General features: G+C 46.2%; 2 protein-coding genes across 4 annotated transcripts; one reads left to right on the top strand and one right to left on the bottom strand.

The window, feature by feature from the left end:
* Positions 1–12: 12 nt before the first annotated feature.
* Positions 13–4997, bottom strand: PPAN (peter pan homolog). 3 transcript variants are annotated; one of them, XM_051971480.1, is made up of 12 exons: positions 4891–4997; positions 4588–4758; positions 2901–3002; positions 2692–2742; positions 2438–2608; positions 2189–2265; positions 1906–2013; positions 1687–1810; positions 1432–1510; positions 1199–1328; positions 954–1123; positions 13–864 (listed from the first exon to the last, which is right to left on the bottom strand). In XM_051971480.1, the coding sequence occupies exons 1-12, from the start codon at positions 4906–4908 to the stop codon at positions 629–631; spliced, it is 1437 nt and encodes a 478-aa protein (XP_051827440.1). In that variant the 5' UTR covers positions 4909–4997; the 3' UTR covers positions 13–628. The 3 variants fall into 3 exon arrangements, with proteins under 3 accessions (XP_051827440.1, XP_051827438.1, XP_051827439.1); XM_051971478.1 differs by having other exon boundaries at positions 4851–4995; XM_051971479.1 differs by lacking the exons at positions 4588–4758; positions 4891–4997 and having other exon boundaries at positions 2901–3771.
* A 5420-nt stretch (positions 4998–10417) lies between these two features.
* Positions 10418–23503, top strand: ANGPTL6 (angiopoietin like 6). Its single transcript, XM_051971476.1, has 6 exons — positions 10418–10511; positions 12859–13424; positions 14014–14206; positions 14421–14608; positions 14691–14961; positions 23237–23503. The coding sequence occupies exons 2-6, from the start codon at positions 12870–12872 to the stop codon at positions 23419–23421; spliced, it is 1392 nt and encodes a 463-aa protein (XP_051827436.1). The 5' UTR covers positions 10418–10511; positions 12859–12869; the 3' UTR covers positions 23422–23503.
* Position 23504: the final 1 nt, after the last annotated feature.

Here is a 23504-nt window from a genome sequence, read left to right as displayed (position 1 = left end):
ACCAAGCAAGGCAACAGTGACTGCTTCTTTATTGGGGATGTAAAAGCATGACTATTATTTGTACATCCAAACTCCTTGCCAGCCAAGACCACTTTGTGAACCCTGACATATTCCAGGCAAGAAGCTAGGTTAAGTGGGAACTATTCTGGATTTCCCAATCCCCATTCAAAGGTCATTAGACAAAGCCCACTTCCCATTAGTTGTGTACTGCCCTTTGGATCAGTCAGATTAGCAAATACTTGCAACCACTTGCTTCAGTTAAGTGGGGTGGGGGTGTTCTACACTGTACCCTGGAGTACGTCTTACTCAAACTGCTTCATTCCTGGAGACTAACTCGAACAGCTCCCTCTCTCCCCACAATAAAACTTTAAGTAGGACACAATCTGTGCCAGTGATGTCTCATGATGATGTTCAGTCAAGTGACTCCACTCCCCCACGATCAATGGAAGACAGAAAACCAGACTTCAACTTCTCTTCCTCATATCCAGGGAGACCTTACAGACTACATTGAGGTAGCATGGAAGGTCTAAGGAAGGGTTCCCTCATTCTCAGAAGCCACAGGATTCAATGTATTCATTCCCTCCCCAGAAGAGAGAAAACGGGCCTCAGTTCATCTTTGAGGCGAGTCTCACGCTCTGGCTGCTGCTGAGGACTTGTGGTGGGGCCTCTTAGAGGCTAAAGCTCTGCCCAGGAATTGCCCCCGAGGAAAGTGTCGGGCTACGGCTCCTTTGGGCTGTTTGCCTTTGGCTGCTCGGAACCTCTTCTTGGGATGCTGACCTTTGCCTCTCCCCGGGCTCTGGTCACTAGAGATCGGCTGTCCGGGGGACTTGTTGGGTCGCCGCCGTTTCACCTTTGGGAACATGTCTGGGGAGAGTGGAGAGAAAAGAGAACTGTGAGCAGAGGGGGTTTGATAGGCATGTGGCCACACGCCCAAGACTACCCCTCCAACTCACCCTCATCTGGCTCTTCACCCACTGCCTGGCGAAAATACTCGGCCTCATCTTCCTCCTCAGACCCCTGGGCCGCTGCTTCGGACTGCCCAGGGTCTTCTGCACCACTGTCCCCATCGCCCTTGTCGAGCCCTGGGGCCGTGAGCCGGCGCATGCCCTCCAAGCTGCGTTTCCTGGCAGAGAAGAGTCACCCATGAGGTCCCAGGCCTTCAGCCACAGGTACCACCCCCTCTACTCCCCCCACTGACCGGTGCGCCTCCCGCTGCTCCTTCTTCCGCTTTATGTCCTGCTCCTGCTTGCCTCGACGCTCAGCCTTCAGCAGGAGCTTCTGCTCTCTGGTGGCCAGTGTGGCCTTCAGCTCCTCCTCAGACTTGTGCACTGCAGGGGAAAGGGAAGGCAAGAAGGCCCTCTCTGAGCACCACGGCTGTGCCAGAGGTCACCCACCTCCCTTGTTCCTTCCTTCCCTTCCTCCTGCACTGACCGAGGCTGTGGTAGAGGACGTTCCCTTCCCCAACGCCTTCCTGGATCTTGATGAGCTGCATGGTTATCCTGGGGCCAATCTGATGGGTTGAAAGCGATGGTAGGGGTCTGTCCCATGCCCACCCCCCTCTGTCCCCCACAGCGAGCAGGGCCGGAGGCATCAGAACGTTTACTTTGAGTGATCACGGGTTGTCACGTCAGCGTTCTCATCCCATGCCGAGGCCCTCAGGCTGACCCGTGCCGGCCTGGCCCTCACCTCGGTAAGCCGAACAGCGCTCTGCTCCGCCTTCATGTTGCCCCGGCCGGCGTAGGCCTGAGGCAGCTCCGTCACGTTGTGCTCCCCGTCCGGCTCCGCCTCGCTCTCCGACAGCCCCGCGCCCCTGGGGAGACACGGGAATGTGCTGGGGTCCCGGCAGCCAGGCTCTGAGGGCGGAGGGCCTCCTCCCCGCCCCGGCTACATTACCTCCCCACTCACGTGGCGAGCAGTTCGCTGACGTCCTCCAAGCGGCTCATGTTTGGGAACTTCTCCTGTAAAAGCTTCTTCATCCCCCGACTGGCCCCCACAGGGACAACCTTCAGGCTGCTGCAGGGGCAGGAGACTGGGGGTCAGTGCTCACGGAGGCGCCGGGTTTCCCTGCTCCCCCTCCCCACCCTGGGCCTCAGAGCGTTTACTTAGACACATCACAGCGTCTCAGTGGAGATGTGGTCATCACGGTCACCCAGGGTGGGACTGCCCCCTCCCCCACGCACACACTCACTAGTGTCGGAACTGCAGCTCCTGGGAGTCGGGGTCGTAGCTGAGGAGAAGGCAGCGCTTCACGCAGTTCAAGTTCACCTGGCGGAGAGAGGACGCTGCAGAGGCTCGGCCCGCAGCTCTCGTGGGCACAGCATTTTAGTCTAACAGTCCCCAAGCACCGCCCCCACCACCAACCTCAGGAGAGGCACTTTATTGGTCAGTCAGCAGGGACTGAGGCAGGATTCGACCCCGGGGCTCTATCAGGTCTCACCTTGTGCACGTTGATGGAGGGAAACATGTTCTGGAACACGGAGGCGGTGAGTTTCACGTGCAGGCCATGGGGGCCGAAGCCGTTGAGCACCAGGAGCGGGGGGTGTGAGAACTGCTGCTCGTGCATCCGGTGGCGCCGCAGGGAGGAGACCACATCGCGCACCAAGGAGTACTACAGGTGGAGGGGGCAGGGCTGACCTTAGCCGTCCAGCCCTCAGCCTCCCCACCGCACCACTTTCCTATTTGACCCCTCACCTTAGTGACCCGGAAGGTCAGAGTGGGGCCCCCAGGAAGCCGGATCAGCCTCTGCCGGAGAAAAGGAAGCAATCATACAAGTTCTGAAAATGGAGCAAAGGAGCTCTTACTGGGCAGCCATTGTTTGGGAGCACAAGGAGTGTCCCGGCCATGGGGGACTACAGGAGAACCCCATGGGGACGGGGAAGTTTGAAGGAGGCGCCACTCACAAATGTCACGTTCTTCTCGGTTTTGCTGAAAATGAGGAAGTGAGAGACCCCGAGAGGGCCGGCCACAGCCACACAATCCTTAAGGGAATTTCGCCGTCGAACCTGCAACGGTGTGAAAGGGCGGATTAGGGCTGATGTGAGGGTTAAGGGGAGAAGGGAGGGGGAGAGCCCTGGTAAAGGACAATTTATGAAAGACGAAAAGAAAAGTTTTGGGAGTGGACATCTTGAATAAATTGTGGGGAACTTACTTGGGAGACTCAGGGACTTAATCATTATTTCTGAGCTATGACTTATAATAAGGAAATTTGCCTCAAGACTTATTAACTTGATTATGTAGATATGTTGGGAAATTAAATGTAACATCATTCAAATATGTCTGTAATCCAGACCAATATCTGAATATGGGGGAGATGACACGTGCCAGAAGAGGGGCTATAATGAAAGCCATGGCCTCAGACAAAATGAACCAAAGACAGGGTCATGGATCCATCCAGAGCCAGATAGCCACTGAGCCCATCACTTCACTTTACAGATAAGGAAACTGAAGTTCAGTAAGTGATTTGCCCAGTTACACAGCTAGTAAATGTCAGAAGTGGTATTTGAATTGGGCTCCTTTTAATGTAGAGTTGAATTTGCCTTTCTATATTTTCTGACAGTTGATGGGAATCTGACTTAAGACTAGAATGGGACTATGGGAGGATATGCCTTATTAAAAAAAAAAAAAAAAAAGAAAAGAAAAACAAAGAGGTTTGAGGGTTTAACCAGCAGTTTCCTATAGAAATCAATGTGGGAAAATCTGGAAACCTAAGGGGACAGGACCCTGTGAGGAGCCTGGACATAAATCTCTAAAAGTTTAGGGTAGTCCATCCCAGGATAACAAAGGTATGGTTCACCAGCAGTTCTTTACCAAAGGCCTTGAAGTCTGGCAAGATCTGAGAGCTTTCCTTCCTCCCTCTCAATCGGTTATCTACACACCAACCAGCATCATGGAAACATGAGGAAACATACAAATCAGAGGGAGAATGCATATGGCAAAGAGCACGTGGGTGAGGCTTGATAACCACAGAACGATAAATGCTGACAGTGTAGGGAAAATTTCAGAAGAGGACTGCTATTCTGGGCCTGATTATGATCCAAAAACAGGAGCTGGTTGGTGAAGTATAAGATAACAAAAGCCCTGTGAAGTGAGAACTTCACCACATTTTATAATTATGTGAGGTAGGTGAGGATTGGCGTAAGAAGTGCCTGGGCCAAGTGTATTAGTTATGTGACCAGGGGTAAATCACAACTTGTAGGGATGCCCAGGCCACTCTCCTGGTCTAAAAATTGGAGAAAAACTGCAGATTTCCAAGTCTTTCTCTTATAAATCTCTATGGTACTAAAGCAAGGGAACTACAGGTTAAGACCAAAGAAGGGCAGAGGGGAGGGAAATGCCAGGAATAACAGTGAAATTTGCCCTGATATCTGAGGCACCCTTCCCTCTCAAGCCCTAGCCAGCCAAGGCGTCGGAGCAGGCCCCCGGCCAGACCCAGGAGGAGGACAATGCAGGGATTCAGTGAGGGGTCCCGGGTGGCACGAGCAGGGAGCCGGGACGCATTAGTTGGGGGGTGAGACTAGCACTGGGCACACCGGGGCCTGTAGATTTGCTCTCGGGGCACGCGAGGTCCCGAACGGGGCGCGGACAGACCTGCAGAGAGCTGGCCGTGTAGGGCTCCATGACCCGCCGCACATCCAGGCTGAGCTGGCGGACTCCGGGGCCCGCGGGCCCGCGCGCGAACACGAAAGAATGCGGGGCCGACGCGTACGCCTCCTGCGCGCGGAGCTGGGCCGCCGCGCGTGCGCGCTTCTGGTGCTGGCTCTGCGGAGGGCAGAAGAGTGAGAAGGGAGCTCCCAAACGGCCCTCACCTCGAATAACCCTAAGCCCCCAGGTCCCCGCTCAGAACCCCTCACCCAAGATCCAAACCGCGCCGCCACTCGCCCGGGATCGCACCTTCCCACGCCGCCCCATGGCGCCTCCACGAACACAAGATCTGCTACTCGTAGGAATTGAACCGTTCTCAGCGTAAGCACGAGGAGTCTACACGCGGCCTGTCCGGAAGCGTCGAAAGAAACTTCCGGGGAGGGACCAAAGAAGAGATGGAGAGGCGAAGAGCCAATCATTCTCTTTTGAGGCGGGGAATTGTCGTCGCCCACTATCTCCTCCTCCAAAACGCCACGAACTATAAGAATGGCCCCGCTCTTCCTCTTCCACCTCGTCTTTCTCTTCCTTCTTACAGCGCCGCTAGGCGGTTCGGCGGTCGCACGTGCACATTCTGAGAATTGGCACCCGTTTCCCTTTCTCACCAGCATCATCAATTTTTTCTTTTTCCTTTTAAAGTATAAATCTCCCCCCCTCCCCCGCCATTTCCTCAATCACAACTTGTACGACGTCTTTTGCAAACGGCATCAATAATATTTGTTCCTTATTCTCTCTCTTATTTTTTTTATCATGTCAAGAACCCAATTGGACCCTATTAAATGTCATTGCCAAATAAAAATCCAAAAACTGCCTTTATTTTTTTTTTAAGGATTTTATATATAAAATTTTATTGATAATAGCAAAGAAAGTAAAATTATTTTCCCATTTTTTTTATTATTATAGTTTTTTATTTACAAGATATATGCACAGGTAATTTTTCAGCATTGACAGTTGCAAACTTTTTAAGAGCTACCTTTATTAAATCTGCTGATTCTGATGCATCAATCATTACGATGAAGCTCTACGCGAAGGCTTGTGGCCGGGTACAACAATTCTTGCCCTCCAGAAGTGTACATTTCTTCTAGGAATTTAGATATTCTTATCTAATTTTATAGGAAGTTACAAGTTACGTGTAAGTAACAGCAATAGCTTTTTCTCTAGTACTTGAAAGTTTGCAAAAGGTTGTACATGTGATCTTAGATCTGCTCTACCAGCCCGTGACATCACTTCCCACCCGTGGCACTCCCCCGGGCTTCTTCATATTCTGGAATTTCATCACCCTGAAACGCTCACGTCCTCTGGACTTCCTGTCTCTGGGGCTCCTTCTGATTGGTGTGGACAGTGTGGAGCTCCTCCTCCAGATCCTCCTCTTAGGGAGAGCCTCCTGGGCAGCCGTCTCACCCGCTGTATCCTGTAATGCCGAGTTAGCCCTTTTTACCATTATTCTTTTAAACTGTCATTTTGTCTTTTGCTTCTTTTTGTCTCTCTAGCATTTGGCACAGCGCCTGGCACATAGTAGGTCCTTAATAAATGTTTGTTGACAGGCTGACTGAAGTAAGTGCTATCATTCCCATTTTACAAATAAGGAAACTGAGGTAAGTTAAGTTGCCCAGGATCACACAGTTACTAAGTGTTTGAGGCAGGATTTCCACTGGTTTTATCTGATTCCAGATGCACCCACTTTGCCATCTACTTGGAGCAAGTATATCGGAAACAAAATATAATTTTGTGAGGGAGGCACTGGAAGCTGAGCAGATCAGAAACTGTTTTCTCTAGGAGATGGTAAGAAAACTTAAGAATTGCAATCAATAAAAATGATTATATTTTGCACCCTTGGACACCTGGGCAGGAAGTCAAGGGAGGACAGAAAACAAAAAAGGCCAGTTTGGCTGTATAGCAGAATGATTGAAATCACTTGGTCCTTTAATAATACTTATTAAGCACTTACTGTGTGCTAGACACTATGCTAAACTTGGGAAGTTAAAAGTAAAATACAGTCCTTACTATCAAAGAGCTCACAAGGTAATAGGGAAGCAATAGACCAGTGGTCCTCAAAGTGCAGTCCAAAGAATTGTTGCGGTCTCTGAAACCCTTTCAGAGGGTCTACAAATCAAAATTATTTTTTATTTCTAATATAGTAAATAGTCATAAACATAACCCACGTGAATAAAAACTCTTTGAACAGATCCTCGGTAGTTTTTTTAAACAACATGAAGATACTGAGAACAAAAGTTTGAGAACCACTGCAATAGACAAACAACTCTTCAATTCAGTAAACATTTATGAAGGACCTACTATGTGCCAGGCACTGTGGTAAGCTGTGGGAATACAAAAAGAGGCCTTGCTCTCAAGGAACTTACGGTCTAGGGTGGGAGGGACAACATGCAAACAAATACATACAAAGCAAGCTGTGGTTATAAAAAGATACAAAAATAATAAATAGTAAATATTAAATAAATTAACCGAGGAAAGCAGATGGAATTAAGAGAGGTTTGTAAAGACTCACTGTAGGAGGTGGGATGGTAGCTATGAACTATGTACAAACAAGATAGGAATAGGGTAACTTGGTCTTCTCATGATCTTATTCCCTAATGTTAGATATGGTCATTATTTGTATGTAATAGGGGACTGATCATTGGAGGCCCAGGCTTTGGAGGAGGCCTGTTTGGGTGGGAGAGAGGTAGCAGGTATTTCTTTAAGCTGCTCTAGGCCAGCTTCCATGTGGCCATGAATACTTGCCACCATTTATTTCCATCATTGCCTAAACCCACTCATAATAAGATTTAACAGTTTCAGACAATGATTTTTTTAAAAGGACATTGCAAATGACTATTGTTTTGTTTGATGAAGGAACATGTTAACAGAATTGTCATTTAAACTTTGGACCCTTGCTCAATCTTCACTGTGAAATTGTCTTTATTCAAGAATTCTGTTTGTGGCAGCCCTTTTTGTAGTGGGCAGGAACTGGAAACTGAGTGGATGCCCATCAATTGGAGAAGGCTGAATAAATTGTGGTATATGAATGTTATGGAATATTATTGTTCTGTAAGAAACGACCAGCAGGATGATTTCAGAAAGGCCTGGAGAGACTTAACATGAACTGATGCTGAGTGAAATGAGCAGAACCAGGAGATCATTGTTTACTTCAACAACAATACTATATGATGATCAATTCTGATGGACGTGGCCCTCTTCAGCAATGAGATGAACCAAATCAGCTCCAATGGAGCAGTAATGAACTGAACCAGCTACACCCAGGGAAAGAACTCTGGGAGATGACTATGAACCATTACATAGAATTCCCAATCCCTCTATTTTTGTCCGCCTGCATTTTTGATTTCCTTCACAGGTTAATTGTACACTATTTCAGAGTCTGATTCTTTTTGTACAGCATGTATACATATATTGTATTTAACTTATACTTTAACACACTTAACATGTATTGGTCAACCTGCCATCTGGGGGAGGGGCTGGGGGGAAGGAGGGGAAAATAATTATTTATTTGTCTGTTTTCCTTATAAAGAAGAGAATAATGGGAGAGTAGTATCCGTGTGCTCCTATTTCTGCATCAATATGTGTGTTCATGGCCGTAGCTGGGTGTCAGGTTTTATTTCTGTATCCAGGACAGCATGGATGTTCCTGCTGAGATCTTTGACTATAGGAGGCTAGGCAGTAGTGTACAAAGTGGAACAAAAGTTCTTGCAATTGTAAATAAAAAAAAAATTCCATAATATCATAGGTTGCAACTTCAAACTGACTTCTCTCCGAGAGATATTTTGGGGGGAGATAATAAGATTGGTCATTTCTATTCCTAAACAAACACAAACAAACAACAAAAAACTTCAACAACCAATCAACTTAAAATAAAACAAAAAGAACTTAGCATAATTTTAATTAGGGGTTAAATTTGGGATTTCTGATCATATTCACATAAGGCCTAAGTCCTAGGATTACCCACCTTTCTGAAAGGTTTGTGTTCAAAATACAGAATGTTTTTTCTTTGATCACGTTAGATCCAGACAGAACCTTAGAGACCATCCAGAGTCACAGATAAAACAAGCAAAATGGCATCAGAGAGGGAAGAAAGGTGCCCAAGATCACACAACTAGAGCCCAAGCAAGGATTCAGATTTGTTTTGACTCCAAATCCAGGGCTACTTCTTTCGTTCTTTGTTACTCCATCCTTGTACATTACCCTGTATCTGTTTTATTATTTATCTCTCTTGGTTTTCTTTGTCCCTGTCTTCCATCTCACTCTTGCTTTCCCTCCCTCCCTCCCTCATTCCTTTTCTCTCTCTCTCTCTCTTTCTCTCTCTCTCTCCCTCTCTCTCCCTCTCTCTGTCTCTGTCTCTCTCTTTCTCTCTCCTTCTCTTGTTTGTTCTCTGTCTCTCTCTCCCCCTCTCCCTCCCTCTGTCTCTGAGTCTGTGTCTGTCTGTCTGTCTGTCTCTCTCTCTCTCTCTCTTTGTCTTTCTGTGAATGTCTCTGTCTCTCACTCTTGTTCTCTCTGTCTCCCTCTCTCTGTCTCTCTGTCTCTTTCTCTGTCTCTGTCTCTCTGTCTTCCTCTCTCTCTCTCTCTCTCTCTCTCTCTCTCTCTCTCTCTCTCTCTCTTTCTCTTCCTTTCCCTCTCCCTCTTCTTCTTCTTCTCCTCTCTGTCTCTGTCTCTGTCTCTCTTGGTCTCTCGGTCTCTCTCTCTCTCTCTCTCTCTCTGTCTTTCTGTGAATGTCTGTCTCTCACTCTTGTTCTCTCTGTCTCTCTGTCTTCCTGTCTCTCTCTCTCTGTCTCTTTGTCTTTCTGTGAATGTCTCTGTCTCTCACTCTTGTTCTCTCTGTATCTCTGTCTCCCTCTCTCTCTGTCTCTCTCTCTCTGTCTCTGTCTCTCTGTCTCCCTCTCTCTGTCTCTCTCTCTCCTCTCTCTCCCTCCTTCTCTCCCTCCCCCCTCTCTATTTTGTTCAGGTTCAGTGACCTCCTGGTCTTTGCTGTGTCGAGGGATGGGAAAAGCTTTGGGTGTGTGTATAAGGGGGCTGGCTTAAGAAGAGGATGCTGGGAAGAAGATCTGTCTGTTTTCCTCACAAAGAAGAGAATAATGGGAGAGTAGTATCCGTGTGCTCCTATTTCTGCATCAATATGTGTGTTCCGGCCGTAGCTGGGTGTCAGGTTTTATTTCTGTATCCAGGACAGCATGGATGTTCCTGCTGAGATCTCTGACTATAGGCAGTGGTGTATGATCGTGCTGGTGTTCTGTTAGTGTCTGTGGGGCCACTCTGACCTCTGGGGTCCGTGTCAGTCTCACTCTCTGCCTCTGGACAGGGAACTGTTAGTGGTCAATTGTTGGAACCTTTACAAACTATAAGTCATTAGAGTTGATAGAGACAATAATTATCTAATTTAGCACGGGTCAGTGTCACTGATCTGATCTTACAAGGAGCTGTTTTGGGCCAGAACCTGAAACAAGGTACTAAGTAGAACTAATTGATATAATGCTTGTGTTCACACCTTTACTCATTGGAGAATGACTTAACAGTTTGTAAAGATTCCAACAGTCAATGGGGGAAAAGAGAGGAAGAACCGGTAGGGAGGGGAGGGGACAGGCTAGAGAGTCAGTGACCAGTGGGGGAAGGGCCACAGGCATGGGATAGATTCTGAGCATCTGCAGAAATTCTTACAAACAGACCCCACAGATGTTTACAGTTGGGCTCCTGGGCAGAGATTGTGCAGCTCCAGGGGTGGTTCTAGGGAGGGCGGGGACATGGGGGACAGGCACCAGGGCTGGGCGGTCAGCAGCATCTCTGCAACAAGATTCCCTTTCTGCACACCACAGAGAGCGAACACAGCACAGGCCAGAGGGGCAAGCTTGAGGAGCCGTGAGCTGTGGCTGGTGAGTACCCTGATCCCGAACCCCAGCATAGATGGGGGGCTCCCATCAGCCCTAGGAGAGGCGGACCCAGACTCGACCCTCTGAGGCACATCTAGGCCTGTCCGCCGATCCCGTCCCCACAGGAGGCGATCCCAAGCTTAGTGGCCAAAGGAGCCCCTCTAGGCCATTAAATGCCAGGGAAGCCCAGGGTCGATGGGGACAGTCTCATCAGACCTAAAGAGAAGCCCAACCTCAGGATGCCGGATATTGCTAACTTCCGGGCCGGACTGTGTGTACTATTGGATCTGAGTGATGTTGGATCCACTGAGGACCACTAAAAGCACCTATTTGCTCAGGTATACTGGAATATGTGATATGTGAATAACAAAAATATACCCTACGGTGGGAACATCATAGGAAAAAAGCAGGGTAGCCTGGCTTTGTTGTCTGGGAAACGAGAGAGAGAGAGAGATGGACATGGGAACCGTGGCTGCCCTTCCCCCAGATAGATGGCTGCAGCTGAGGAATTTCCTTTGGGATGAATTAGTCTGCAGTTTTTGAGGGATCTGTGATCAGGGTGGGGAGGGGGTGGGGAAAGATAGATCTAGTCTCTGGCTTCTCAGTCCCATTAATCCCTCAGTCTGAAAAGTCTCCCTCTGAGTAACAAGAGCAGGGTGACCCTGGTGTCCTGACTGGTTTGTCTGACTGATCATATGTGGAGTAACTGGGCATGCCCCACCAGACTGGGCCCTGAGTCAGCTCCCAGCCTCCTAGAATGGTCAAGGTGTCCATTGTGGAGGAGACTTCTAGGGAGATAAAGTTATGGATATTTAATAAAGACATTTAACAAAAATGTTCATTTATTTTTTTAACCTGGAGATCTGAGGAATGTATGAGGAATTACCAGCTGGGCAGCAACCCAGACTAAGGCAGAGATCTCATTAATAGGTATTAGAAGAGGAATTTAGTGATGAAATAATAATATTATTGTTTTTTATGTTAATTAATACATTATTTTTATTACTATTACTACTGCTATCAATAAGTTTTTTTTTTAAATTTAAATTTTATTTTATTTAATAATAACTTTGTATTGACAGAATCCATGCCAGGATAATTTTTTTTACAACATTATCCCTTGCACTCGCTTATGTTTCGTTTTTTCCCCTCCCTCCCTCCACACCCCCCCCCCCCAAGATGGCAAGCAGTCCTATATATGTTAGATATGTTGCAGTATATCCTAGATACAATATATGTTTGCAGAACTGAACAGTTTTCTTGTTGCACAGGGAGAATTGGATTCAGAAGGTAAAAATAACTCGGGAAGAAAATCAAAAATGCAAATAGTTCACATTCATTTCCCAGTATTCCTTCTTTGGGTGTAGCTGTTTCTGTCCATCATTTATCCATTGAAACTCAGTTAGGTCTCTTTGTCAAAGAAATCCACTTCCATCAGAATACATCCTCATACAATATCGTTGTCGAAGTGTATAATGATCTCCTGGTTCTGCTCATCTCACTCAGTATCAGTCCATGTAGGTCTCTCCAAGCCTCTCTGTATTCATCCTGCTGGTCATTCCTTACAGAGCAATAATATTCCATAACATTCATATACCACAATTTACCCAGCCATTCTCCAATTGATGGGTATCCATTCATTTTCCAGTTTCTAGCCACTACAAACAGGGCTGCCACAAACATTTTGGCACATACAGGTCCCTTTCCCTTCTTTAGTATCTCTTTGGGATATAATCCCAGTAGAAACACTGCTGGATCAAAGGGTATGCACAGTTTGATAATTTTTTGGGCATAATTCCAGATTGCTCTCCAGAACGGTTGGATTCGTTCACAACTCCACCAACAATGCATCAGTGTCCCCGTTTTCCCGCATCCCCTCCAACATTCATCATTATTTTTTCCTGTCATCTTAGCCAATCTGACAGGTGTGTAGTGGTATCTCAGAGTTGTCTTAATTTGCATTTCTCTGATCAATAGTGATTTGGAACACTTTCATGTGAGTGGTAATAGTTTCAATTCATCTGAAAATTGTCTGTTCATATCCTTTGACCATTTATCAATTGGAGAATGGCTTATCAATAAGTTTTTAAAAAGTGTTTCATCCCATCAAGTTCTCGAGATGGGCATTGTAGGTACGGTCGCTTATTTATGGAGGAGGAAGCAGAAATAAGGTGGTTTGCCCAGCATCATGAAGCTCCTAACTGTCAGAGTTAGATTTAGGCCTGAGCCTTCGGGATTCTTAGATTCTCCCAAACCAGGGCAACACGCTGGCAGGAGCAGCACATGAGCCCGGAGTCCTCTGAGGCAGGATCTGTCTCCCCCGGGCTAACCCTGGCCCCTTCTGTTGCAGGGGACAGTGCCATGGACGCCCGCACCCGGAGGTGGCTGCTGCTTTTGGTGGCCTTGCTGAAGGGGCTGAGCCCCGCCCCAGCTGAGCAGGGGTCCACAGCCACCAGCCCTCGCTGCACTTACACCCTTGTGGTTCCCCAGCAGAAGCTCGTGGGAGCCGTGTGCTGGAGCGGAGCAAAGACCACGGCCCCTCGGCAAGACAGTGCGAGGGCAGATGAGCTGCAGGCTCTGCAGGCCCAGCTGAGGCAGCAGGAGGCCTTAATCAAAGAACTGAGGGAGCAGGTGGCTGCGCTGGGGGCTACAGTCAGTGAGGTTAGGGCGCTCTGTGGGGAGGCTCGGGGCGCCCAGAGGCAGACACCCCATGGAAGAACTGAGGGGTCCCGGGGGGATGGGCCGGCTCAGCTGGAAGGCCAGCTCACGAGTGCCTTAGCGGAAGCCCAGCGAGCCGCTGCCCAGTACCACCAGCTGGATGCCAAGTACCGCGCTCTGGCTGAACTAGTCAACGACCAGAGCACCGTTATCAGCAAGCTGGAGCAGCGCTGTCCGGGAGGGCCCGGGGGGCAACAGGTACAGGACCTGAGCAGGACCACGGGGCAGGCCCAGCAATGGTCCCTATTGAGGGAGTGGTCATCATCTTGGGAGGGGGACAGTTATTATTTACAAGATGGTCGTTGTCCTGGGAGGAGGGTCACTGTCCAAGACTCAGTCTCACTTTTATTTCATATCCGAAGTTGTGAGCATTGGAAAGGAGGGAAATGGGTTGATTGATTACTTGATTAGCTTGATTTTCTATCCTTCTCTGGGCTTCCCAAAGCTCCCACCATTGTTTCAGTTCTTAGGAGCATTCATTATCTAACTCTTTCCTCTGTGGTTCGATGGTATATGAGGCTTTGATTACAATGAAGGATAGGGGCAGAGGGTATATGGAGGAATCTTATTATTGGCAGTCTGAGATTCAAATCCAAGATCTGAATGGACAAGTAGTCTAAGAACAGGTGATAAATCCCTTAGGAATAGGAATATAGAGTAGAAACCTTGGCCAGAAATGGCCCTACTCCCTCTAGCCCTTTAGAATAGGTGGGTCATCCTAGAACTTAGGTTTTGGATCAATGGGGTCAGACACTTCTAGTGAATTCTATAGGTCTTGCTTCTATAGGTCTTGCTACTGCCTTCCTTGAGCCCCTCAGGGCTTGGAGGGCCGGTGGGCAATGGCAGCCACGTCAGTGGAAGACCAGACAGGGAGCTGCAGAAGGAACAGAACAGGGTGCCTGGCCAACCACAGAGGCAGCAAGGGCTCCTGGCCTCTCCCCTGCCCACAGGCACCCCGGGGACACCCACCCAGGCAACAGGTGAGGGGTGGCTCTGGTGTATGACTTTGGGGGAATCCCTACAAGGGACGGTGGGAATAGGGAGGGGGCAGTGGCTGAAGCGGTGTCTCTTTCCCTTTCTTCTATCCCCTAGCAAACCTATCCCACAAACTCAGGGCACCCCTCCCACTATCCCTCGTGTATCCTCCCTCTATCCCTTGCCAGGACAGACTGTGTATGTCTTCATGACCCCCAGGCCCATGGCGCGATTGCCTGGAGGCCCTAAAGGGCAGGCAGAGGATCAGCGGGGTTTACCAAGTGAGACTGGGCCAGAAATCAGTGCCTGTGTGGTGTGAACAGCAGCTGGAGGGAGGAGGCTGGATGGTCATTCAGCGGCGACAGGACGGCTCGGTGAACTTCTTTACCAACTGGCAGAACTACAAGGTGGGTTTGGTGGCAGGGGGCGGGCTAGGAGCTGCGAAGGACTGGCTCTGGCTTACGGAACACTGGTCTTCCTCCCTGCAAGGTGGGCTTTGGCCGGCCTGACGGAGAGCACTGGCTGGGCCTGGAGACCATACACCTGTTGACCCAGCTCCGGGATCATGAACTTCTGGTGCTCCTGGAGGACTGGGGGGGCCGTGGGGTCCACGCCCGATACGATGGATTCTCCCTGGAACCTGAGAGCGATCACTACCGCCTGAGGCTTGGCCATTACAGGGGTGATGCTGGCGATTCTCTGTCGTGGCATAATGACAAACCCTTCAGCACTGTGGACAGGGACCGGGATTCCTACTCTGGTGAGTTCTGGTCTGGCAAGGCTGGCCATGGTGGGGTTGACTAGGAACAGGAGGTCTGGTGCCCCGGATTAGGAGGCTATGAGGGGCTGATGGAGGACTAGATTCCAGGAGAGAGAGGGGCTGGGGAATGTGGAATGGAGAGGCTGAGAGGGGAATTGGCAATAATAATGCCTTCAAGTTCGGCAGAGGGCTTTCCAGGGGTCCTCCAACTACAGCCCGTGGGCCAGAAGCAGCAGCTGAGGATGTTTATCCCCTCACCCAGGACTCTGAAGTTTCTTTATTTAAAGGCCCCAAAACAAAGTTTTTGTTTTTACTATAGTCTGGCCCTCCAACAATCTGAGGGCAGTGAACTGGCCCCCTTTTTAAAAAGTTTGAGGACCCCTGGGTCGTAAACCATCTGGTGGGGGCAGGAAGAAGTAGAGACAGAGATTAAATGACTTGCATAGTCCCTGGGGCAGAATTCATACTCCATTCTTTTTGATTCCAAGTCCAGCACTCTACCAACAATTTCATCTAATTTCCTTTTTTTGTGTGTGAAGGAAGGGACAAAGATGGGGGAAAGGAATAGAGGATAGGAGATATAGGGACAAATGAGCAACTGAACTTCCAAAGGACAAAAGAGTGAAGAACTGGATTACAGCAAGTATGGAGAGCAAGGTGAATTTTGCAGTGACCTGCAGTGACCCTGGGATATCAGTCAATCAATCATTGAATATTTACTGTATGGAGTGCCTACTACATGCCGGGAACTATGCTAAAAGCTGGAGATGCAAAGAAAGGCAAAAGTACCAAAGAGATCTCAGGGCCAAAGAGATCACAGTTTAATGGGGATACAAATTGTGTACAAATAAGCTATATACAGGATTAGTTGGAAATTCAACAGAAGGAAGGCACTAGAATTAAGGGCGATCCAAAAAGGGTTCCTAGACTGATGGGATTTTAACTGGGACTTGACAGAATCTAGAAAAGTGCAATCAGAGATGAGGAGGAAGGGCTTTCTAGGTCTGGGGGAAAGCCAGTAGAAATGCTTAGTCAGGAGATAGAGTGTCTTGTGTGAAGAGATGCAAGAAAGCCAATACCACTGGCTTGCAGAGTACATTTGTAGGAGGTTGTAAGAGGTGAGAAAATGAAAAAGTAGAGAGGGATTAGTTTATGTAGGCCTTTGATCACCAAACAAATTTTATATTTGATCCTTATTATGATAAGGAGTTATTGGAGTTTATTGAGTTGGGTGGGGGAGTGTGTGTGACTTGGTCAGACCTTCAATTTAAGAAAATCATTTTGATAGCTGCATCAAAAATTGACTAGATGGGGAAAAAGATTTTTGGTAGGGAGATCAACTCCAGGTTTGAGGTGATGAGGGCTTGCATCAGTGTAATGGCAGTATCAGAAGAGAGAAGGAGACACATTAGAGAGGGGAAGGTAAAATCAATAGACCTTGGCAATAGATGGGATATGGGAGGGCGAGTGACACTGAGGAGTCAAGGATGACATAAAGGTTGTAAAGCTGGGTGACTGGGAGATGCTGTTACCCTTAGTAGTAACAGGGAAGTTAGGAAGAGAAAAGGGTTTGAGAGGAAAGATAACGAGATCAGTTTTGGAAATGTTCAATTTATAATATCAACAAGCCATCCAATTTGAGATGTCTAATAGACAGTTGGAAATACAATACTGGAGATCAGCAGAGAGATTAGGGCTGAATAGACTTGATAGGCATTGACATAGAGATAATAATTGAGTTCATGGAGCTGATGCTCACCAAGTGGAATAATATGGAGGAAGAAAAAGACCCATTACATTCAGTGTAGCACCACAATATGGGACACCTATCACTAGAAGATGTGACCTGGATGAAGATGCAGCAAAAAAGACCAAGGAATAAGAAAATATGGAGGAAGAGAACCAGAGAGAAAGTTAGACAGAAGAGAAGAGGGTTATTTCCAGTGTCAGAGGCTATAGAGAGCTCAAGGATGAAGATTGAGAAAAGATTATTAGATTTGGTAATTAGAGGATCATTAGTACTTCGGAGAGAACAGTTTCCGTTGAATGATGAGATTAGAAACTAGACTATAGAGTTAAAGAGAGTGGGAGGAAAGGAAATGGTGGTATTGATTGGCGATGGCCTTCTTAAGAGAAGAGAGCTATGGGATGGTAGCTAGCAGGAAGGGATGGATCAAATGAGAGTTTTTTGAAGATGGGGAAGACAAGTTTATAGGGATTAGAGAAGAAGCCAGTGAATAGAGAGAGATCGAAGATTAGTGAGAGAAGGGAGTTAACAGAGGAGGGAACCTCCTGGAGGAGAAGGGATGGAATGAGATCATTTGTGCATATAGAAGGGTTCACCTCATGACCACCCTATGTTCTAAAACAAAAGAAAGGGGAAGATGTTGGAATCTTTACAAACTGCTAACTCATTAGAGTTGATAGATTATTGATCTGCTCTTACAAGAAGATGTTTTGGGCTAGAACTTGAAACAGATATACCTGCTATACATAAATCCATCAATATGGGAGGTATTACACATAATTTACATAAGCACATAATCAATATAACACAGACTAGTAGTAATGTAACAAATAACATGAATTAACCTGAAAATTTATACATGTCCATAAGTTCTAGAAATAGTCCAAAAGGATTCTATTGTCCATTAGTTCATGTGCCAGGAATCCAATAATTCTTGTAAGCTCTGAAGTACTGCAATAGTCTCATCAACAATTTTTCATCTCAAGAAATCCAATGATTTTTGCTGGTTTTTCAAGAACTAAAACAGTCTCATCTTGTGTTAGGAAATCCAATGATTCCTGAAGATTTTAAAAGTCCTTTTAACAGTCTTATGGTCAGCCATCTGATTCCTTCTCTACCTGTGGAAATATAAGCAGATCTTCTTCCCCAAGCAGTTAACCTATCTAATTACTCTTTATGGGGCTACATCATCTTATGTGAAGATGTTACTGGATAATTTATCTTATGAAATCTTTACCCCAAATGACTGGAAATCCATAGTTAAGTCATGTCTAGAACTGGGACAAAATTTAGTCTTTTGGAGTTTCATGAATTATGAAGGATTCAAGCCCAACGCAATAGGCAAACAGGAACTATTGGACAAATCACTTTTGACCAGCTAACTGGTGAAGGTCAGTATAGAGAGAATTCAGAACAGATTTATTATCCCATAACAGTGTATGAGCAAATTTCTAAGGCTGCAATAAAAGCTTGGAATTCTCTCCTTGGACAGCAAGATGGAAGTAAAGCTTTTACAAAAATAGAGCAAGGTCCCAATGAACCTTTTGCAGATTTTGGGGGACGTTTACAAACAGCTGTAATAAGAACCATTGGAGATAATGCTGCCACAGAAATAATGACTAGACATTTGGCTAAGGAAAATACTAAGGAGATTTGCAAAAGAATTATATGGGGGCTAGACAGAGATGCTCCTTTAGAGGAGATCATAAGACGCTGTGCCACAGTGGGCACAAATGCTTATTATGCCCAAACTATTTTGAACATGGAAAGACAAGGTCCTTCTTGGCAAAGGAATTCTAGAGAAACTTGTAGATGTTTTCAGTGTGGAAAAGTTGGACATCTAAGAGCCCAATGTAGATACAGAGATACAATGAGAAGACAGGGTGAGAGAAGAAAACCCAAAACCCCATGTCCAAAATGTAACGGAGGCTTTCACTGGGCCTCTAAATGTACATTGACCCAGAGGAATGAGAGGCAGGGCCCAGCTCCAAAGTATCAATCAAAGGACAGGTGGGCCATGATAGCAACTGAGGTTACACCCAGAGAGACTTTAGAAATTCAGGACTCTGATGTCATCAACCAACAGAAAAGCAATCAGGATTACGTTGGGGAGAACATAGGCCTTTTAAGACAACAAGGCAATATCCAGTGCAAACAGCTCCAATGTAATTACCAGATGATGAGGAGAAATCCCAAAAGTGGTAAATAGAAGGGAATTAGATAGGCTAACTGCTTGGGGAAGAAGATCTGCTTATATTTCCACAGATGGAGAAGGAATCAAATGGCTGACAATAAGGACTTTTAAAATCTTCAGGAATCATTGGATTTCCTAACACAAGATGAAACTGTTTTAGCTCTTGAAAAACCAGCAAAAATCAATGGATTCCTTGAGATGAAAAATTGTTGATGAGAGTATTGCAGTACTTCAGAGTTACAGGAATTATTGGATTCCTGGCACATGAACTAATGGACAATGGATTCCTTTTGGACTTATGGACATGTGTAAATTCTCAGGTTGATTCATGTTATTTGTTACATTACTACTAGCCTGTGTTATATTGCTATGTGCTTATGTATTTTATGTAATTGCAAGAATCATTGGATTTCTTGAGATGAAAAATTGTTGATGAGACTAATGCAGTACTTAAATTTTCATGTTGATTCATGTTATTTGCTACATTATTACTAGCCTGTGTTATATTGCTATGTGCTTATGTAAATCATGTGTAATGCCTCCCATATTGATGGATTTATGTATAGCATGTATATCTGTTTCAAAGTTCTGGCCCATATTGATGGATTTATGTGTACCTGTTTCAGGTGAGCCCCTTCAGAAACCGCTAATCTGATTTGATTTCCTATTTCCTTTGGTGTTTTCATCTCCCTTCCTGACGTGTCAGGGAAGGCGTGATCACCTTTTTTGGGGGTTCTCACCTCCTTGAGAAGTCAGGGAGGTCATGACCACCCTATGTTCTAAAACAAAAGAAAGGGGGAAATGTTGGAATCTTTACAAACTGCTAACTCATTAGAGTTGATAGATTATTGATCTGATCTTTGGGTGATTATTACTCTTAACTGAAACTAAGGCTGCCTCCAGAAAACTTCCCCAAACCTGCTTTCTCCCAGAGAAAACCATCCTTATTATATTTTAAAGAAGAAAAAAGATCACCACATTAGGACCACCTAATTATGTGCAACTGTTGATATGGGAGCCACCTGCCAGTGGCTGCTGGAGGTCTAACTCAGACCTGTAGAATGGATCTCTTCATGTGGGAGGAGAAAGAGGAGGAAGAGGAGGAAGAGGAAGAGGAGGAGGAGGAAGAGGAGAAAGAGGAAGAGGAGGAAGAGGAAGAGGAAGAAGAGAAGGAGGACTGTTGCTGTTCTCTGACCTCTCCACTGAGAGGCAGTTATGTTGTCTGACCTCTCTCCTCTTCCCTCAGCCTCCAATTTATTTCATTCCCAATCCACAAAGAACATCTGCGAAGGCTGCTTTGCAACTCCTTCAAGAGTTATGATTCCCAGCTGTGGAGGCTCTCAGAGAATTGACCTGTCCCTTCACCCAGGCTTAGTCCTTAACATGCAACAGTAGTGAAAGAGGAGATAATAGCAGGAGGCTTCTAGGAAATGTGAGGAGATCGTTGTCTTCAAACGATTAGCTATACTTAAATGTGAGTTGTTTCCTCTTCTATAAGAGAAGGTAAAAAGACTCAAGAAACATTTCTCCTATTTATCAAGAATGTTTTTGGGAGGAAAGGGAAGGGAGAAGAAAGGCTCCCAGGTAAAAACAAAGAACAAAAAGGTGCTGAGGAGGCAGAAGGAAATCCTAATCCAAGGGAGTGGGTAGAAGAATGAAAAATGGAACACGTAAGAGAAAGGGAAGGTAGAGCATTGAGCACTAGGAGCTAAGCAATCAGTTTGGGGCTCTTTATAAAGCAGGAAGAAATGGACCTTTGAAGGGGAAGCAACTGCTTGTGCTCTAGAGTCACAGGTGCCAACAGGAGACAAGTTATCCAGTAGATATCCAAGGAGACAAAATGATCAGTGAATCTGCAATGAGGTGCAGCAGGAAAGCTATTGTTAACCTCATGTCAACATTAGAGGTCTGCCGGGCTTGAGACATGGGGAGAGTGTTCTCAATGCTTGTCAAATCCCATGTCTGTTACTTCTGATGACTCGTGTGGTAATGAAGGAACCTAAAAAGAGCCAGCTAGGTGGTACATTGAATAGAGTGCTAGATCTGGAGTCAGGAAGACCTGAGCTCAAATGCAATCTCAGATAGTTACTATCAGTATGACTTTGGTTAAATCACAACCTCTGAGAAGGCTATGATTGGCATCCTGGCAGTGAAGGGGGCTAGGGATGAGCCAAGATTGCCTGATGGTAGAAATTATGCAGGGACCTAACTTGTTGGTAGACCAGGATGTCAGAGGGGTTTCTCCCTGGAACCCACTTCAGGCCATTAGCCAGGCAAAGTCAGGAAGTGGTCGTAGTAAGAAAAAGCAACCTTTGACTCAGGTTACTAGTTTCTTTCTTTCTCTCTTATATCCTCTTCCTTGCCCAGCAGAACAGGAAGACCCCTGGAGACCTCTGAGGGGGTATTCCCTCATTGTTTCAAAGACCTAAAAGCTGCTGAAGAAGTCACCTCTATCCACTTTTGTCATTTGTTTTGAGTCACTCCCATTGTAATAGCCATCCACCACCACTGCCTCTGAGTGTAGGAATAGAGAAGAGGATGCTTAAATCATCTTTGCTCCAGACAAGGAGAGGATTCATATTCCCTCTCTACAATCAAGACTGACCTTCAGGTGGTCTCAATAATATAGAGTCTCAGAATCAGACTCATAGAACAACTGATGCAAATTCAGGGTCACAAGCACATAGACCCAAAGATGCATATTCCCCTATTCACAGGGCTGTGCATGCAGACTCACTGACAATCATAATTTCTTAATCTCATTCAAAGAAAGATAGAAACCAATACAAGACAGTATAGACAGATGGATTTGTAGAGGGCTGAATAACCTGATCCAGAGTTGTAATTAACGTTATTTCCATGTTAATCTGGAGACCAGGTGTCTCTAGCTGAGGGTCCCAGGAATGTGTCCTTAGCTCAGAGTTATTTGACACTATTATCAGTGACTTGGATGTTGAGAGTTGCCAAGATGTGGAGAGAATCTTTATCAAATTCACAGTTGACTCAAAGTGAGGAGGGATAATTCAAACCAGTCATAGATAGAAAGCTGTGCTTATCTTATTTGATCTAATAAAGTCTTCGTTTAAGATTCAAAAAAATGGGGATTTTATTGGACCAGTAGCTCAATATGAAGCAATGGTGTGATAATTTAGCGGCCAAAGACTTGAACACATTTCCTCTTCTGCAAAATGAGGGGTTAGACTAAATGACTTCTGTCATTTCCAAGTCTAGCTATGTGATCCAGTGATCTTAAGCTATATTAACGGAGGTAGCAACTCAGGATGAAAATGAGAAAAGTGGCAATTTCCCAGTCACTGTTCACTTCATCCTTTTTGTTTTCAGTTTAGAACACTATATTTTAGGAAGGACTTTGTGACAAACTAGTGAAAGCAGAGTACTTTGACCAGGAAGAGAAGAGGATTAAGAGCAATTTCATATGAAAATGATGGAAGGAAGCAAGAGTATTTAGTTTGGAGAAGGGAAGACTTAGAAGGACAATGATTTTTGTCCTAAAGTTTTTTTTTTTTTTTGAGACTTTGGGAATCTTTTTATTGGGAGCTTTTACACAAGGGGGAGAACTGGCAGAGGGTGTGGAGCCTGCAATGGTTTGTCTCAATGGCTGGACACGCTGAGACCCCAAGACCATCACAAGTTGAAAGGGAGTCCTAAACTATTTAAAGGGTAGCAAAAATGGTAGAGTAGATAGGAATTTGGGCTGGGAGTTTGGAAGAAGTGAATTCAAATCTAATCTCAGACACTTCCCAGCTGTGTGATCCATCATGGGGAAGAAGGATGGATTAATCTTGTTCTGCTTGGGTAAAAGAGAGACATTTAATGTCAGGAAAAACTTCCTATCACTTAGAGCTATCCCCATGTGAGGTGAACCATGGAAAGTAATGGATTCCCTCTCACTTATTTTCAAGTGAAGGATCAAGGATCCTTTGTTCATGATGTCTGTAGAAGGTTGGTTGATTGTTGTCTTCTGTTCTAGAAGACCAAAATGACAGCCCTCTCTTAGAGTCAAGTTATGATGGGTATTCTTGGTCAGCTGTGAGCTGGACTAAACTGCCTTTAAACTTCCATCCAACTGACTCTGGGAGGGAAGACAAGTCCTGGGGCTGGAGCAGAGCCTGGGCCGGGGCCTGGTGATGGAGAAAGAGGGCATTCAGGGATCCTTCCTTGTCAAGGGTGGAAGTTTTAGGGAGGGGGCTTCCAGGACTCCAGAATCAAGAATCTTGGGGTCCCTGCTTTGCTAAGCACAGTCTCTTCCGGGGATGTATGGATGTCAGTGATGGGTCATGTGGTCTTTGACCCCTTTTTTCCTCTTCCCCTAGGTAACTGTGCTTTGTATCAGCGGGGCGGCTGGTGGTACCACGCCTGCGCCCACTCCAACCTCAATGGCGTCTGGCACCTAGGTGGCCACTATCGAAGCCGGTATCAAGATGGTGTCTACTGGGCCGAATTTAGGGGCGGTGCCTATTCTCTCAAGAAGGTGGCTATGTTAATTCGGCCCCTCTGACTCCCTGGGTCTTGGGAGCAGGGCAAGGAGTCTGACTCTCTCGGACTGTGTGGCATATGGTGTCCTGGATTTTGTATGAGTTG

This window comes from Antechinus flavipes, chromosome 1, assembly GCF_016432865.1.
Source record: "Antechinus flavipes isolate AdamAnt ecotype Samford, QLD, Australia chromosome 1, AdamAnt_v2, whole genome shotgun sequence".
NCBI classification, from domain to species: domain Eukaryota; kingdom Metazoa; phylum Chordata; class Mammalia; order Dasyuromorphia; family Dasyuridae; genus Antechinus; species Antechinus flavipes.
Note: the sequence above shows the minus strand (reverse complement) of the source record. Positions and strands in the feature narration are given on the sequence as shown.